Source organism: Protopterus annectens, chromosome 9.part0, assembly GCF_019279795.1.
Source record: "Protopterus annectens isolate FY-2018-M chromosome 9.part0, PAN1.0, whole genome shotgun sequence".
Classification (NCBI taxonomy): Eukaryota; Metazoa; Chordata; order Ceratodontiformes; family Protopteridae; genus Protopterus; species Protopterus annectens.
Window position 1 is genome coordinate 1,035,331,413 of NC_056743.1, and position 20,491 is coordinate 1,035,351,903.

At 36.8% G+C, this 20,491-nt stretch overlaps 1 protein-coding gene across 1 annotated transcript in view; it reads left to right on the forward strand.

The window, feature by feature from the left end:
• The first annotated feature begins 1,879 nt into the window (after nt 1-1,879).
• Nucleotides 1,880-20,491, forward strand: part of LOC122811774 (keratin, type II cytoskeletal 8-like) — a 51,887-nt gene continuing 33,275 nt past the window's right edge. Inside the window, exons 1-3 of the mRNA XM_044083832.1 lie at nt 1,880-2,349; nt 7,707-7,921; nt 10,856-10,916. Coding sequence (XP_043939767.1) covers nt 1,984-2,349; nt 7,707-7,921; nt 10,856-10,916 — 642 coding nt within the window. The 5' untranslated portion in view covers nt 1,880-1,983. The remainder of the gene's footprint in view (nt 2,350-7,706; nt 7,922-10,855; nt 10,917-20,491) is intronic.

Sequence of the window (20,491 nt, forward strand, 5' to 3'; positions counted from 1 at the left end):
GCCAGGATATTTCCTCCCTTACTATCCCTTTATCCCTATTCTGTTAGTGAATGTGGTGGATTTACATAGTTTAACATCTAGCAATTTCTCTGCACCACGCACTGATCATGTTTTAGTACATAATAGAATAGTCAGAAAATGATTGGACAACAGAAGCCTCATAAGCTTTAAGGTCTGGGATTTTCTCCTGATCTCTGGTCATTATCTGTGTGGAGTATTGCAGGTCATTCCCGTGCCTGCTTAGGTTTTCTCTAGTTACTCATCTTTCCCCCCAAAAACAAGCTGCTTGATTATCTACCCCAAATTCTCCATGTATATGTTGATTTACTCAGCCTTCTTTGCTTGGGGTTGGTAATGGATTTAAAGGGTTTGAACAGGACTACTTCACTTAACTGTTTAAGATGTAAGCAAAGCATGTACAATGGCTAGAAAAAGTGGCACCAAGACTATTCAGTTTACTTAGAGTTGTTCTTCCACTCGAGAAACATAACTCAGATTCAGGCCTCTAACATCAAATGGCAGTAATGGTGACAAAAAAGTTACGTTTATGCTAATTTGAAAAAAGGGGGTGCAAGAGCCACTTTGGAAGCATTTTAATTCTGAAACTCTAACTGATGCAAGTAACAAACTTTGTAGGAGGGGACAACAAATATTTATTTCATTTTGGTATGCCATAATCTCAGAGATGTTTTTTTTTACATTCCACTCCAGGTATGACACTGAAATTCCTGTGTCTTATTGGAGATTGCATTGTTGGAATGTATCCTATTCCTACTACATTGTCATAATTGAAATCCAAAAACACTAAGCTTGTTATTTAATGTTAGTTCATAACAGTGATAATAAAATTCTGAAGCCTGATTTCTTGCATATACTTTATAGAAACAGTGGCAAAAGCTATTAAAAAATATGAGGGTTATAACTGCCAGTGAACCTCTGATAGTAGGATAGTACCCTTGCAAAGTAAGGAGAATAGGAGACTACTGGAATAATTCTATAAAATTTCCAGTCCTGCATGTTTAATCACAGACACCTGTACAGGAATGCTAACGTCCTAGAAAATAAAGTCCTGTTTTACCACTTTTGCACAGCTCTAGGAATTCTACTATACCTCTTCAAAAAGATTTGAACTAAATGCCAAAATGTCTAATGCACACTGTCTGATGAAACTTAGGATATATCATTTGTATGCATCATAAACCGTCTTAGCCTCTATGTACATGTATGTGTGTAGTGCCTGCATGTGAATGTATATGTGTGTGAGAGAGAGTGTATGTGTGTGTTTGCACTGCAGAATCTGTGTACTAAAAATAAAGGAAAGCTGTTTAGCTGTCTGTTTAACCTTCAAAGAAAACTTAGCAAAACAGGAATAAATGCAAATTACCTAGTAAAATCCTAACTTATGTGAGCATGTGTGAACTAAACCCTAAATAATTAAAAATAAATTGAAGTTGTCTTAGAAAATATATTGAGTAGATGACAGTATTTGCTTTCATTTTTAAGGTGTGCAATTAAGCAATGGTCATATAAAAGCAAGCACTGTGTGTGTGTGTGTTCTTACTATATAAACTCTATATTCCAGACATTCTTGTGATTTTCATGATTTACAGATTACTTTCATGAGTTTCAGCGAGCCAAAATAACGTGTCAGTAATGATAAACAAAGCTACTGAAAGCATAGGTTTAATTGTTGTCATAAAGCAGATCTAAAGCACAACTTAGAAACCTTAGGGATGTCCAGCAAGCTTGGTATGCATACCCGAAATTATAACAGAACAGGCAGAGCAAGACTAGCACCATTCCATTGTTTCATGTTTATGTCTAAAGTAGAAAAATTAGTTTGCAACCACACCCAGTTCTAGGGGCAGAGGATAAAAGAGCAACGTCTTGCCACTACAGATTGGGGTTTTGCTTGTTTTCTGGCAGTTCTGTTCTCTTCCCTGGTTGTTCTGAATTACTGATTGATAAATCCAAGGAGCAGCTATGACATCATACAGCAGTGCAGTGTACAAAGTGACCAGTGGTGGTAACTCGACAAAAGTAGGCCCATCTATCCGTCAGCAAAGCAGTGGGTTCAGCTCTTCTGGACCTTTAGCTGGTGATCTCATAAATGGGGTACAGAGCAAATCTGCATATAAATTGAGTTCCACCCCAGCAGTATCTGGGGGATCCTTAACTAGTGGGGGAAGTAATGCAGGCTACACTCCTGTCATTACTGCTGTATCTTTTAACAAGAACTTGCTGGCTCCTATAAAACTGGACATTGATCAATCCATTGGGATACTCCGAACACATGAGAAAGACGAAATCAAAACCCTCAACAATAAATTTGCCTCCTTCATTGACAAGGTAAGGACATCTCTCACTGTCTGACTCTATTTCTCACTGTACTATACATGAAGATGTGTCACAGTAAATCAGAGCACTGAGTACTATAACATTCACATGGGGTGACAAATTTCCTTTCCATAACAATTGCAGGTGAAATGAAGGAGCACATGTTGTTAATCTTCTTTGCTTTCCAGGCTGTAAAACAGACATTATGTTTGGTGTGACACAAGTTGTCCATTTGTGTATCCCCTATCTGCTTACTTATCCCATTTGTGACCCAAGCAGAGTTCTAGGTCTCATGTAAGCTGATCTATGTACCATCTAATCTCTGTGAGTATGAGAGCTTAACTTGCTTGGATTGTAAGGAATTCAAATGAGGGATTTTAAATAGTTCATAATAAAAGTACAATGCAGTATATTTTTATAAGGTACTGCTCTTTATCAAAATGACCAGACCTGTATGTACCAGTTCAATAGTGTATGTCAGTTAATAAGATGAATTACTGACTTCCAATTACCTTTACGTCTTCTAAAGATAGTCTGAAAAAAGAACAAAATATTGTATAACTCAAGGAAGCAATACATGCACATATTATTATTATTATTATTATTGTTATAGCATATAAGGACAAAGTACTATTTTCAGATACATATCCGTCACTCAGATATTTGTTTGTCTTTAAGCTAGACCAAAAATGTATCACTAAACCTTAAAACAATCTTTATGCTAGAAATGCAACCACTCATCTCTATGAAGTAGAAAGTTTAAATTATGTTAATTGTGACACCTAATTCTACATCAAACTTGTGCAAGGTTATATAATAAAGAATATATGATTCAGTTACATGTTTATGTTTTTTTGACTGGCTAAGCTCAGCAGGGTGGTACTTTTTATTATGCATACAAACACACACACACACACACACACACACACACACACACACACACACACACACACACACACACACACACACACACACACGGGCTTGTGTCATTCTTATATTTTACTTTTACTTGAATTAGGCATTATGTTTACTAATTTTTGGCTGCTCAAGTGTGATAGTTTGATCAATTTGTACTAGTCTTTCTGTGAGACTATGGGATTCTTTTGAAAGATAAAGTGTTATTTTAAAAATAAAATTACTCTTTCACCAAAATACAGTAATCATAGAATGAGAATAATAAAGGGTGGACGAAACCATCTCACATTTGAACAGATGGTGTGTTTGCACAAACAAATTGTTCAGATACTGTTAATTTAATTTTTTATGCATGTAAGCAAATAGATTTGTGTAATTGCACATGAAAACATTAGCTCTGCGCATTGAGAAACTGAGGAATCCAGCTGACATTAAATGGTATTTGTACCCTTCATGTTGGGGGGCTGTGACCCAACACCCATGCCACTGTAAATATGCCAAATCTGAGATCACACAGCAGTGGGGTAAAGGTATATTCTCAATTCTTGGAGTGCTAAAATCTCACAGATGTTCCCTATAGTAACAGCTAATGAGCACAAGACCAAATAAAGCAACAGACTATAAATGTTAATCTGCTAAAGCTATCTCAACAATAACACATTGGCCTGCCATTATTCCATCCAAACACATTTCAACCATTCACCAGTAACATAAAACTGCCTTCATCCAATTGTACATCTATTCTCTTTCACATCCCTGCAGGAAGGACCTTGAAGGTGACCATATTGACTGCACATCCACACACACACAGATATATATATATATATATATATATATATATATATATATATATATATATATATATATATATATATATATACACATATATTACTATAGATCTAGATATAGGTATGCCAAATATAATAGATATTCCCAAATCAAATGTTGGCTTTGGTAACATCAACAAAAAAAGTTGACAAATTAAATGTCAACACATCACTATGCAATTAGGCACTGGCCAAGGAATACCCTTGGATCATGCAAGTAAAATCTCTAAAAAAACATAACCCACGTTTGTTTTATTTCCTGAGTCTGCATCCACAGAGAGTGGGATGGCCTCTGTTTACCCCAGGCCAGTAATCAAGAGGCCTCAATCATCACCAATGACACAGGTGAGAGATGGTCACTAATAACAGGGATGGATTTATACAGTATTTTAAGATGTAGATCTCTGCTTCAAGTACAGTTTCCCCAAGGAGCATACAGGGAACACGCTTCTGACCTGGGACTGGATTATCTGTCTTTCCAGATCTGAAACAAGACTCACTTTGGAGCATTGTGTCCCAGTTCCAAGTAGCTGACCTGAGTATTTGATTTTCACACACATACACACACACACACACACACACACACACACACACACACACACACACACACACACACACACACACACACACACACACACACACACACTCACACACACACACACACACACACACACACACACACACACACACACACACACACACACACACACACACATACTCTCTTGGCAAAGGCTGGTACAGATTTACTAACTGCACCCCTTCTGCCCAGACTATAAGGTAACTTTGCTGCTACCAGTCAACCATTGTTAGGCTCTTACAAGGGTATCCATATACTGAGTAAAATCAATACTAACATAAATGGTAGAGTAGCCAGGCTTTTTGGCATGGCCAAGGCTACACTAGAATAAGCACAAGTACTCTCAAGATGTTAAAAGTATTCTCTAAAAGACCAGCCACAATGAAAGGTGTAAAAATATTTAATAATAAACAATAAAATAGAAAACATGAAAATACTAAATATCTAACTATGATAAACACCAGCATTTTAATCACAGAAGAAATAAAAGTAACACAGCTGGACAGATTCAAACAGCTGCAGAAAAACATTACTCAAGTACTTTCACTGTATTTCCTGACTGTCTAAAGAATAACTGTTCCCTAGCTAAAGGCAAGGTGAAGAGCTTCTAATAGAATGAAATGAACAACTGAACTAACTCAACTGAACTGACGCTGAAAAATGTCATAGATCTTTATATCAGGTTCCAAAGAAAACAAAACAGAACAAGTTGCTGTGAGAGTTCCATCCTCTCAGTGCTGGATATGGAATGACATCACTTTTCCTGATCACTGGCTTCATCCCAGCTGAATGGAGGACAGCCACTGTCATCCCTCTACACAAAGGTGAAGTGTTCAATAACCCAGACAATTATAGGCTCATCAGCCTACCTATCCTGATCTGCAAGGCCATGGAATGCATTATCATGGACCTTATAAACAAGGACATTGGCAATATCCAAATGCTTGACCCCACACAGTTTGGTTTTGTGAAAAGGAGATCATGCCAGTTAAACCTAGTCAACTTTTTTGAAACAGTCACCTAAGCCATGGACGAGGGGAAGACAGTGCACACTGCCTACCTTGACCTAGCCAAAGCCTTTGACACTATTCCCCACTCAGGCATAATAGATATACTCTCCCAGCTAGACATCAGCTCATATTTTACCAGATGGGTAGCTAACTGCCTCACTGATAGAACCCACTCAGTCAAAATAGGGGAAGTCAAAACAGGGGAAGCCACCTCTAATAGTAGACCCATAATGAGTGGTGTACCACAAGGATCAGTCTTGGGGCCTCTGCTGCTTGGGATATAGTTTTCTGAGGTGCAAGCTTAAACAATGGTCTGTGGCTGACCAAGTTTGTAGATGACTGCAAGCTGGGTGCTGTCTTATATTTCCCTAATGATGTGAACAGCCTGCAAGAGGGCCTTACCCAAACTAATGACTGGTGCCAAAAGCATAACATCAAACTGAATGCCAAGAAATACATCATTATCCCCTTTGGGGAAAATGGCATCCCCTCTATTTATCACATTAATAATAACGTAATAAGCACCCAATCAGTTGTGAGGGACTTTTACACCCAGGTTGATAGCAACCTGAATTTTGACCACTACATTGCCTCCATTGTAAGGAAGGTTTTCTGCATGGTCCACCTCATAAGGAAGGGTATTTCATCCAGGAACAAGGAGGTCATAACATCTCTGTATTCCTCCTTTATCAGACCCACTACTGAGTACAGTGTTCCCTTCAGCATGTACCTTGCCAAGTACATGCAACAGCTGGAGAGACCACAGAGGTTCCTGACCAGGAAAATCCAGGTTCTCAAACACCTATCTTATACAAATAAGCTAAAAGCCCTGTCCCTGTACTCAGTCTCATACAGGCTGCTCAGAGGTAACCTGTGCCTGGCTTACAAGGTATCTCAGACCCAGCCTTGATGGAGTTGCTGCACATCCGTAAGTCAAGCTCCACTCACACAACCAACACGCAAGGCCTCAATCTGGTCTGTGACATTAATAGAACTTGTTGGTGGGATAGATTTTTGTTCCAAAGACAGTTTATAAGCTGTGCAATACAGAAGGATTTTCTTACAGCAATAGACACTTTGGTCAAAAGTTAGGTCACTGTCCACATATGTTCTCAAATCCCAAATAATCTGAAATAACTGAGTCAACTCTTGGGGGTATATTGCCAATGTGGTTGTTCCCTGAGGTAGATGACTTCCCAAAAAATACTGTAATGATTTTTGTTGGCATTTAGTTTCAGAACAGGATTTTGACACCAGTTATTTATTTCAGACATACCTTCCTGCAGAGTGACTAAATCAGTTGGGGATTCAGTGACTACTCCTAGCTTGCAGTCTGGGGTTTGTAGAAGGGCATCCTTTGTGGATTAAAATCACAATAGCCTGATTTCAGATATCAGGAACATCCAGTTTTTGAAATGCTATTTTAAGAATGTAAATACTGGGGTATACTAGTCTGTTTTGAATGCACAAAGTAAGCTTTCTGTTATCTCATGAGGTCCTATGGAGCTGTCATTTCTGACTTTACTGAGGCCAGAGTTTATCACTTTAGAGTAGTTTTGAGTGAGACATTGCAGCAGGGAGAAAGTGGATGGGATTTCCCAAAGAAGCTTTAAATTTGCTCAATATATGTGTGCTAGTATGATAGCAACATCCATGTGCTAATATGATAGCAACATATGTGTGCTAGTATGATGCCAACACCTGTGTGCTGGTATAATACCAACAGCTGTGTCCTAGTATGATAGCAACACCTGTTGGCTCTGTTATGGTGAAACCATGTTCTTCTATCATGCTGTATTATTGTTTATTTCCCTTCATATTTCAGATGTGGTTGTAGAAGGCCTTATTACTCTTATCCGTGTTGCTCAGAGTTTTACTTCAAATGAAGCTTTGTTTCTTTTGATTATACTAATGATCAAATACTTAAGTAATTTTCATGAATTATCACTCAATACTACATTTTTTTTTACAAAACTTACAAAATTGCTTTTATTTGGCATTTTTATAATCTGGCCTTTATACATGTGTGCTGGATGACAGGTGCAAGTATTGGAAAAACAGAATAAACTACTGGAAACAAAGTGGGCACTGTTGCAGGAACAAGAACAGAAGAAAGTAAAATCCAATATCGAACCAATGCTTGAATCATTCATAAACAGCCTCAAAAAACAGCTGGACGTAATAAATGATGAAAAAGAAAAGCTGGAGAAGGAGTGCAAGCAAATGCAAGATGTGGTGGAAGACTACAAAACCAGGTAGGCATGCAAACAGTGTCACTTTGTGAGTTTGTAGAATAAGCACTTAGGTCTGCACCATACCATACCATGTTATAGTGCAACATGCATCATGTAGGCATGTTATAGTGCAGCATGGATCATGTAGGCATGTTATAGTGAAACATGGATCATGTACGCATGCTATAATGCAGCATGGATTATGTAGGCATGTTATAGTGCAACACAAATCATGTAGGCATGTTATAGTGCAACATGAATCATGTAGGCATGTTATAGTGTAATGTGGATCATGTAGAAATGTTATAGTGCAACATGGCTCATGTAGGCATGTTATAGTTCAATGTGGATCATGTAGGCATGTTAGAGTGTAACGTGGATCATGCAGAAATATTATAGTGCAACATGGATTATGTAGGCATGTTGTAGTGTAACATGGATCATGTAGGCATGTTATAGTGCAACATGGATTATGTAAGCATATTATAGTGCAACAGGAATCATGTAGGCATGCTGTAGTACAGCATGGATCATGTAGGCACTTTATAGTACAACACGAATCATGTAGGCATGCTATAATACAACAAGGATCATGTAGACATGTTATAGTGCAACATGGATCATGTAGGCATGTTATAGTTCAATATGGATCATGTAGGCATGTTATAGTGTATTGTGGATCATGTAGAAATGTTATAGTGCAACATAGATCATGTATATATGTTATAGTGCAACATGGATTATGTAGAAATGTTATAGTGCAACATGGATCATGTAGGCATGTTATAGGGCAACATGGATCATGTAAGCATGTTATAGTCAATAAAAAGATAACATTAGAACCAGGCAGTCACCAGCCAAATGTTGTCAAGCAATAATATTTTATTAAGTGCTTTCATCCTATTATTAGGACTTCATCAGAATAATATTATACTCTTACTCTGGCCTTCACAGTTCTGTATAGAGAAATAATGTAGGGAAGACCCACCCACATATCCAAATTCGTTAATTATCCAATAAATACTTAAATAGATGGATTGTCCTTTCTATTTTAAAATGTAAAGCTTTATATACAATATGTTAAATGTTATGTTTTTATATTTTTTATATTTGTATATTTCATGGGTAAAATATGTAGGTCTCTTTAAGTATTGATTGGATAATTAAGGATATGTAGGTGGGTTTTACTGCCAAATGTTGTCAAGCAATAATATTTTATTAAGCACTTTTATCCTATTATTAGAACTTCATCAGAATAATATAATAATCTCACTCTAGCCTTTACAGTTCTATATAAAGAAATAATGTAGGGAAGACCCTCCTGCATATCCTAATTTATTAATTATCCAATAAATACTTAAAGACATAGATTGTTCTTTCTATTTTGAAATGTAAAGCTTTATATACAATATGTTAAATGTTATGTTTTTTATATTTTTTATATTTTGTACATTTCATGTGTAACATAGGTATGTCTCTGCAAGTATTTATTGGATAATTAATGAATTAGGATATGTAGGTGGGTCTTCCCTACATTATTTATTTATACTGAACTGTGAGGGCTAGAGTGAGACTATTTTATCATTCTGATGAAGTCCTAATAATAGGATGAAAGCTCTTATAAAATACTATTGCTTGACAACATTTAGCTGGTGACCGTCTAATTCTAACATTATCTTTTTGTTGGTAATTGGTCTTATTTGGTAATACTATTTTGAGTTCCTAGGCATGTTATTGGGGAACATAGAGCATATAGGCATATTATATCACAACATGGATCATGCAGGCATGTTAAAGTATCACATGGATCATGTAGGCATGTTATAGTACAATGTGGGCCATGTAGGCATATTATAGTGCAACATAGATCATGTAGGCATGTTATAGTGTAACATAGATCATATAGCCATATTATAATGTAACATGGATCATGCAGGCATGTTATAGTGTAACATGGATCATTTAGGCATGTTATAATGCAACATGGATCATGTAGGCATGTTATAGTGCAACATGGATCATGTAGACATGCTACAGTGCAGCATGGATCATTTAGGCATGTTATAGTGTAACATGGCTCATGTAAGCATATTATACTGCAACATGGATCATGTAGGCATGTTGTAGTGTAATGTGGATCATGGCATATTATAGTGCAACATAGATAATGTAGGCATGTTATAGTGTAATGTGGATCATATAGGCATGTTATAATGCAACATGGATCATGCATGCATTTCATAGTGTAACATGGATCATCTCGGCATATTATAGTGCAACATGGATCATGTAGGCATGTTATAGTGCAACATGGATCATGGAGGCCATGCATTCATTCCACTGAAATATATGTGCAACAGTTTGGGAAAACAGCAGTTGGTGCTGTGAGAGATAACACTACATAGGTACTGACTATCCCAATTGTACAAAGGGGTAAAATTCTGTCATATTATTTTGTTTGCTCATTTGCTCACTGAGTACCAACATGCATATCAGGGAATTCCCTTGCACAATGAATAAAATGATAAAAAGACAATGTGAGAAAAATATTTATTTACTCATAGGCATTTCTTCTGCTAGTTCTACATTACTGACCATTGTTCACTAGAAACAAACATAATCCAGTACACTAATTTGATTTTGTATACATTAGACTGAAACATGACAACAGAAGCAAAACGGAATTGGGTAATTTATTTATTACACATAAGTGAACTGGACCAGTGCAAACTATTTAAGCCATCTCTCAGAAAAAGGTCAACAATAAATTCAGTAAAAATGACATTTTAACATAGCTAAATAGTAGAGTTTAGATGTGAATGCTGGGTCCTGGAAGAGTGTGGTGGAAATATCAACCACTTAATTATTAGAAAGAAGCATCAGTGTGGATATTCAGAAATAACACACTACCTTACATCAGTTCTGATGGTCATGTTTCCAATTTACTTTTTTTAGATATGAAGATGAAATATGCAAACGCACTTCTGGTGAAAATGAGTTTGTTATGATGAAAAAAGTAAGTCTTAAAGAAAGCTTCTGTAAGATATAACTTTCTTTTCCTTCACAACAACATGCAATAGCTTCTGCTTTCAACCTTTCTACAGTCATGTTATATTTATCATTTTATAATAGGGAATAATGGATCTCAATTTAATTACCTTTTGGAGGGGAATACCACTGATAAAATATGCATTTTATCTTTTTTACTGTTATCTTATATCCTTCAGTACTCATGCTGATTTTATAATGCATTGTTACATGGAACACTTTATATATATAGTTATATATATTTGGTTGTTTATGTGAGATATAGAAATGTAATAAATTATTGAAGAAAGATCACTTTTCCCATATCTTTGTGAATGTGTGGGATGTCTACCTGTCTGTTTCCCTGTCTGTATACATCTCTCTTTATATCTGTAACTACATATAAATAGTTAAGCTAACATTGGTGTACACAAGCATGACCACGGGGGAGGGGCGGTCAGGTTTATCTTATATGAGATATCAAATACTGCATGTTTAGAGATTCAGTTTATGATGAGTGCAAAGTTATAAGTCATTAATTAAGATAGGGTGCAGGACAACTCCTGTACTATCTAGACCTAGGGTTGCCACCTTTTCAAATGCCCAAAGTGGGACATTTTTGGTACAAACATCAGATTTAGTAGGCCAAAACATACCCACAGCCAATACAAAGGACAAAACTTCAATTTTTTTCCTAAATAAAAGCTTATTCTTGCAGCATTTAGTTTATTATTCTGTTTCTTATGACAGTTAGGTGTTTCAGATACAGAATAACTGTTTTATGCAACTATTACATAAAATATAGGAAATAATTTTGTCCTAAAATCTTAGGACATTTGCCATTTTTACAATTTTTTTGCAGGACACAACTACCCAAAGAGGGACTGTCCCTCGCAAAGTGGGACAGGTGGTAACCCTATCTAGACCTGAGGTATTGTATATATTTATTTAATGGCAAACCAAAGAAATGAAAATCAAAAAACGGTCACAGCAGCAGTTGAGTGAACCAACGGTTTATTGAAGACTACTTGAAGCGCTTTTCATTTCCTGAATATGCAAACTTCATCAGAAGTAAAAAACTAAAGATAGAACACCCATTTTAAAAACTCATTCAAAAAACAGTGGGACAATCAAACCAATTATTACCTACTTGCACATGATTTACTTAAAGTGGTACACAAAACTAAAACAGTAATGAATACCGCAGTATACCAACACAGTCTTATACATAGATACTCCATATGTCAACTAGGAGAAATAAAACCTGTTATGTAAAACACAGTGGACATATGATGTTACTAAATAACTTACCACCCTATTACCATATGTGGTAAAAAATTAAGAAAGAAGATGAAAATAAAAATAAAAATAAATCTAAAATGAAAATTGAAATAACAATAAAAATTATAATGTCATGTTACATATAAACAACCAAGTAACATAGGCATATTAACTAATACCTTAAAGGTTAAAAATTGACTTTAAACGCTGGACAGACTTAAAAACTGAATCAGACTACAAGCATTTGACTATTATGGGATGTCATCTTTGCAAACTCCCCAATTTAAGGATGCTACTAATGGAGCAAGACTCATTGAGACCTGGAAAAGTATATGCATTGTTTAATTTGCCAGGAAAGCTCAAGCTCTTCCAGTTTGAGGGATGTAGGACCACCTCTAATGTCTTGAAACACTTGATCTATGACCATAAATTTAAATTTGTGGTCAACGTTTAACTGAATGTGTTTGGCCAAGGCATTGTCCATTTTATTATGACCTATAGCATAAAGGTGTTCATACATTCTATCATGGAGTGTACGCTCCATCTTGCCTATATAAAAGGCAGGGCAGCATACACATTTGGCCAAATAAACTACCATTACTATTACCACTACCGGACATTGTGGACTTCTTATCAAAGGGGTATACTTACGTACCTTTGCAGCATTTAGACTTGGTTAGGTCAGTTATTGAAATTAAGTCTTTTACTAGGAAGTTGAACTTTCACTTGTTGTTTGGTAATTTTGTAGATGCACCATGTGTGAATACTTTTCGTGTCTCTAGTACATTCAACCCACCACTACATCCGGTTTTACAAGTTTTCGAACAACTATGTGAACTTGACATCAGGCAGGTTGTCAAGAGTAGTTTTAAATTTAACTACTCTTTCAATACAGTTAGTGAGGAACGTGAATATCTACAGTATATTCAATCCCAGGATATCCGTATTTGTAAACCCGACAAAGGTGGAGGCTTGGTAGTGTTTGAAAATCTTGATTACACTGAACGTATGATAAGATTACTATCTAGTAATGCTTACCAATTGAGTTCTCATTCGGAGGTTAATAAGGCTTATAGCCTAATCAGGACCTGTGTCAATGATATGTACATAGAGGGCAGAATTGAACAGGATATGTTCAATTATATGACAACATCTTATCCTAGATATCCATACCTCTTTGGTATTCCTAAAATACACAAGGACCCACTCAATCCACCCATGAGACCCTTAGTTGATAGTCGAGGATCACCCACCTACTCTTGTGCTAAGGTCGTTGACGCTATTCTGCAGAAATATTCAGCCTTTGAGGACCAAATTTTTAAAGACTCATGGTCCTTTCTGGCAAAAATTAACAGCTTACAGTACAATGAGAATTATAATTTTCTCACTATTGATGTCAAAGACCTGTACACTTGTATCCCTAGCATTGAATGGGTAGGCCTCATGTTGAATAAACATGGTGCCTCAAGTGCTGAGATATCATTGGTGATTGAATTATTGGACTTAGTACTATCAAACAATTTTTTTATGTTCAGTAAAGACTTCTACCTTGAAAAAGTAGGTATAGCTATGGGTTCTCATGCGGCACCAGTGTAGCTAATTTGGTCATGGCTTACTGGGAATCGGAGTTTGTATTTAGGAACAATAATGTCCAAAAAGTCCTTGTGTTTTACACTAGATACCTTGATGATATTTTCATCTTGTTAAAAGAAGGCCATGAAATCAGCAGACATGTTCTGGAATCATTTAATCAATCTACACAATTTTTGGAATTTACATCTACATTTGACACAGAGACCATAGCGTACTTGTTTATTTGGCTGAGTATGAATAGAACACTGGGATGTTACACAGCCAAAATACAGAGGAAAAGTACATACTCTAATTCTTTCCTCCATTTTTCTAGTTGTCATCCGTTTCATCAGAAACGTTCTGTCATCAAGGGTCAACTAATTAGGGCTTCTCGTATAATTAGCCAGGAGGTCGACTTTGTAGAGGAATGTAACATGACATTATAATTTTTATTTTTATTGTTATTTCGATTTTCATTTTTAGATTTATTTTTATTTTCATCTTCTTTCTTAATTTTTTACCACATATGGTAATAGGGTGGTAAGTTATTTAGTAACATCATATGTCCACTGTGTTTTACATAACAGGTTTTATTTCTCCTAGTTGCCATATGGAGAATTTATGTATAAGACTGTGTCGGTATACTGCAGTATTCATTACTGTTTTAGATTTGTGTATCACTTTAAGTAAATCATGTGCAAGCAGGTAATAATTGGTTTGACTGTCCCGCTGTTTTCTGAATGAGTTTTTAAAATGGATGTTGTATCTTTAGTTTTTTACTTCTGATGAAGTTTGCATATTCAGCAAATGAAAAGCGCTTCAAGTAGTCTTCAATAAACTGTTGGTGTTTCACTCAACTGCTGCTGTGACCGTTTTTTGGTTTTCATATATTTATTTATTTTAGTTTGGATTACTGTTTCCTATCCATTTCACTTGCTTGCAATAACTACATAGTTTGTCTATCAAATAAGGCTCTGGGACTGTATATAGCTGATGGAAGTTTTCCTGTACGGCCTTTCTTGCAGATGTGAATAGTATTGTAGTCTAGTTTTGACAAGAACTATACAATTTTGTTTAGTAGTGTCAGGTATTTTTTTTTTGCTGATGCCCCTTGATCATCAAGTGTCTTCACTGCACTTTGCTCAATTGACTCATTCATTCTTCCATGTCCAAGGACACATCTATCTCATATATTTACTTATACTCAGCCTAGACAAGCACCTAGGAATGGTTGCAATCATCCTACTGAGTTTCTGTGTTTTCTAACCTTAAGTCCTTTATTCTGCATGCTAGAGGCACTGTTTTAGGCTAGCAGGACATAATGAGTAGCCTGACATATACCCTGTATCTGGCCCATCGGATGGCCACACCTTTTCCTGTCCTGCTGCCTCCCCAGCCTGGTATGTTCTTTCTAAACTCAATTTTCTGCTAAAGCTCCTGTAGATACACACTGCCATACTCCTGAACTCTGGGGTAGACATGCCCAAATGCCCTGCTTGTGCTGTATAACACCCAAGCCACTAATCAAACTCAAGTCACTGGGTGGTAATCAGAGCTTTATCCCTCTAAGCCACCAGTGAGGCTGCATGTTTTCGTATTAGTATTAGATGTTCAGTTCTGTTCAGCATGATGTTCTTGGCCATGCTGTCAGATGGCTTCTGCAATGACGAAGAAACCAGCATCAAGATCAGATACAGGACCGATGGCAGACTTTTCAACCTGCAGAGGCTACAGGGCAAGACCAAGGTTGAAGAAGATTTTGTGCGTGATTTCCTGTTTGATGATGACTGCACACTCAATGCTGCCGCAGAGGCCCCAATGCAGCAAAGTATGAACTGTTTTTCCACTGCCTGCAGAAAGTTCAGCCTCACAATCAGTACTAAAAAGACTGAGGTTTTGTATCAGCCTACACCACAGAAGATGTATGTGGAACCAACTATCACAGGTGAAGGTGAGATCTAAAAGGCTGTTGACAAGTTTATATACCTCTGCAGCACACTCTCCAGATTTGTGAACACTGACAATGAGGTAGACACATGCATCGCCAAGTCAAGCTCCACATTTGGGCAGCTGTGGGAGTCAGTATGAGAGAGGAGAGGCATCAAACTGTCCACAAAGCTGAAGGTGTACAAGGCAGTCGTACTGCTCACACCACTGTATGCCTGTGAGACATGGACTGTGTACAAGCGTCATTCCCAAAAGTTGAATTGCTTCCATATGAACTGCTTAAGAAGGCTGCTGAAAATTACCTGACACAGTTGTCCTGTCTCAAGCTGGACTGCCAAGTATCTACACTTTGCTGAGGAGAGTCCAATTCAGGTGTACGTATGCCAGACATGCCACCCCAAGAGACTGTTCTATGGTGAACTCGTGGGAGGCAAATGCACACAAGGCGGGCAGTAAAAGTGCTTCAAGGACATGCTGAAAGTCTGTCTGAAGAGCTTTGGCATTGACCTGGACTCCTGGAAAATCCTAGCACAAGACTGGCCCTCCTGGCGAAGCTGCATCAGCAAAGGCGCTACCTCCTATGAGCAGAGCAGGACTGCAGAGGCACAGAGAAAGCATAAGCTGTGTAAATTCACAGCCATTGTCAACCAACCCAACAGACCACTCATGCCCAACATGTGGTAGAGCTTTCCGAGCCAACATTAGACTGATCATCCACAGCCGGACACATCGTACTCAGTCAGCCTCCTCAATTTGATGTCCTTGGTCATCATCGACAATGATGGATGAACAACAATGTTCAGATATAAGGATCTCTGATTTGGTTCTCAGGATTTCTTCTGGATGGAGTTTGCCTACCTTCCCTAGGTTCACATGGATTTTATTTAGGTGGTTAGTTTCCTTCCACATTCTAAAGAGATGCATTAAATGAACTGAGGGCTCTAAATTGCTCATAGGTGTGAATACATGCCTGTGTGCTATGGAAAAAAGGACTGGCAATCTACTTCTATTTCCTACAGTTGCCTAGAAAACTCTCTGAATAGGGGTGACTGCCCATGAAGTCACTCTGCAACTCATAAGAGAGAGAGAGAATAGAGAAAGAGAGATGTTAGTATTATAATGTATTAAAATTTTCTAGTTCAATCTTAAATTAGACTTAAAGATTTGGGTTGATTTTGCTGGTAAAGACATTTTACAAATTACTAATTATTCCCCATGAATTTGTTTTTGCACGGGTTTGACAAACATGGTGTATGTGCGTGCACACGGTCTGTGTGTGTATGTGTGTGTGTGTGTGTGTGTGTGTGTGTGTGTGTGTGTGTGTATGTGTATATGTGCAGTATGCATAGCTTTTCTTTCTTTCTTTCTTTCTGAATGTGATGAAGTTTTTATAACTAATTTAATGGTTATGGTAATAAACATCTGATGACCTCAATAGAGTTTAGATAATCTCCTGAGGATATGAGTAGACTGGTGATAAAAATATGATTTCTGGACAATTGCACATTTTTATCATGTCCATTTATCATAGTTAGACTGCTAGGATATCCATTTATCTGTCTCTGAATGGGTATGAATGATTAGATATGCATAATATCTACCCCGTAGGGGTAGAGAATAAATTACATGATATTTGGTGAAGCCGGACACCATGGTATGAGTTCCTTGTTCCTTACCTCTGCAGTACCAGACATTGTGATGTTTATCAGTACACATTCCATTTATACATTATTTTGACATTTGTATGTAACTGAGTATTTTATGCATCTGCTTATACTTTGCACATTATACTCTTTTTATTCTGTAGTAGTGCTAGCATCTGACACTTAATTATTTTCTGAATGGATAGGTTATGCACAATGAATATTTTAGCTAGCCTTTGATTTTTATATCAGATTTTCTTTTGTTGTGTGTTTTTCATTCTATCTGTAATTGTAAGCAAAATTCCTATTAACAATATATGAGAATCTGAACACTGCACTGAGTAGATAATATTTTTACAATTTACAGTGAGTTATGAGTATGAGTAATTGCTTTATAGATATTCCATGATCACTGAGTTTTATGACCATACACACCTTGCCAGTACCATCCCTCAGGCAACACTTATTTCTCCAAATGTTATTGTTGAGATAAGAAATAAATTCATGTAGGTCATTTATTTATTTCTTATCTCAACAATAACATTTGGGGTCTACAGTTTACTGTTCATTATGATAGGAACATTATAACTTTTTTAGATGTTTCCATCACTAGATTACCCGACCATACATTAGGTACAGAAGTATTCAGGAAACATCCTGAGTATAATACCATTCTTCATGCCTTGAGTTTCCATCCACCACATGTTGTACGCAATATCCCCAAATCACAATTTATTCGGATAAAACGTATTTGTTCTCACGATTCTTCATTCCAAACACAGTGGAAGGATCTCACCGACAGATTTAGATCCAGGGGTTATGGCATGGGTTATGTTACAAGTGCTAGTAATCTGGTAAATTCCTTAGATAGGCAAAACTTATTGGACTACAAGGAACATGCCAAAACAAATTCTGTACCCCTTAGGTTCACCACAACTTATGCAAGAAATTCTGATCAATTAATACAGAGTGTACATAGGCACTGGAATATTTTGCAATGTGACCATGAAGTAGCAAACATAATACCTGATAGATGTTTGTTTTCATTTCGGAAAGGGAAAAATCTTGGTTCTTTTTTTAACCACTATAAACATGGTACTATGGATGGACATTCACAATTCTTGCAGACAACATTGACAGGTGACCCATTGATAGGCTGTTTTCCATGTGGTCACTGTATCCATTGTGATAAGGTGTTCAAATCAAAACAGCTTTCCAGCAGAAATTGTTCGTTGGTTTATGATCTCAATTTTTTTGCCAACTGTAGCAGTGACTGGGTGGTCTATTTGGCCACATGTCAGTGTGGCTCATTCTACGTTGGTCAAACCTCCAGATCATTCAGAATTAGAATTTCTGAGCACATTAGCAATATTAAAAACAAAAGGGCCAATAATGCACTCTACAAACATCAGTTAATTCACAAATCTGCCAAGTTTACTTTTATGATTATTGACATTATAAAAGGCAACCGATCCAACAAGACAGGGTGGCACTCTATTTTAAATACCAAAGAGAAAAAATGGATTGTAAAACTGGGTGGATTATTTCCACCTGGTCTGAATGAATATTTCTGACACAACCAATGGGATTGTAGATGGGCTTATTTAAGCTGCAACAATAGATGTTTTGTTTTTCACACTGATGAAGGCTATGATTTGATCTGGCCGAAACCGGTCTGTTTCTTTTGTTGTTTTTTATGGTTTTATACCAATAAAGTAATTTCAGGTCACTGTATGCTGGCTCTGTTGGTTTTTGCTTGGATTGTCTTGGTTTGAGCCCTGCATTTGCCCCACATGCAGGAGTTCCTTTTTTGACATTTTGTCGAACAGCCACATTGTCAAACATCATCTCATCAACAATGCAGGCCATCGAAAGCCCCTATGTGAGGGGGTGTACCCTCCACACCCCCCTGCAAATTATATATAGAAACTCTGAGATCACATTGCAGTGGGGAAAAGGGAAATTTCCTGATCCCCACTGTAACTCTGTCTTACTCAGAATGGTTCAATGGCCTGCATTGTTGACGAGATGAAATGTTCGACAATGTGGCCGTTCGATGATCTGACATAGACCCATCACCACCTTATTCATTATTAGCTGGGAGACACTGCCTTGATCCCTACATGCCCAAGTCCCACCAACCACTTTTAGACAAGTGATAGAAGCTTTATTTCAGTACGCTACTACTTGTTAAACCATTCTTCCTGTTTCCATGCCAACCAGCCACACAAATGTTGAGCATTGCTCCTGCAAGTACTCTCCAAAGGTAACCCAATTTTAAAGTAAAGGCTAGTATGTACATTGAGCTATTGATATGATGAATTGTTGGACTGAACAATCCATACTTCCTACCATTTTTCAGCATGTTCCTTCATGTGTAGTACTTCCTTAGCCTACCACATCATCATATTTACAGTATCGTCATTCTTATGTGCAGACCAGCAGCTGATGTACATGGCAAAGGCAAGATTGTTAAGTATTTCAAATACTTAATCAGAGCACATTGAACATTTTAAAGCAAGATCATATGTTTGGAACATGTTTATTCAGAAAAAGACAGTCATTAATATTTACATATACTTTATTAATTCATGAAATGAAGCTTAAAATCTAGGATTGAAAGTAATGACATTTTAATTTATACTAGTATAATACCACCACAAACAAAAAATAAGCTCAAAACTTCCTCTGTTATTTTAATTAGTAGTTCTTGGTCCTCAAGTTTTCTGCCTAAACAAAAGAGCCAGATCATCTTTTTTACAGATCTCTACTCTAGTGCATCTTATAACTTTGTGGGAACATTTGCATTTATGGAATATACTGAAAGAACCCAAGGGAACCTTATTAATGTAGCTTTGACCATTTACTTTCATGAACTAAACAAAGAAAGACAAATGAAAAAAGTCATTATAAGTCACAAAATGTAACGTTTTTATATATTTTACAATTTATTGATATCTGCCATATTCTCCTATTCTCCTTAACATATCTTAAAAAAAATTTGTGAAACTCTTATTTACAGTACCCCATTCTAGCTTGCATTGTAAACCAAAAGCACATCCAGAACAAGGAAGAACCAGAAAGATGATACACTGCAAAGGTACAGAACTTTAGCCCTTCT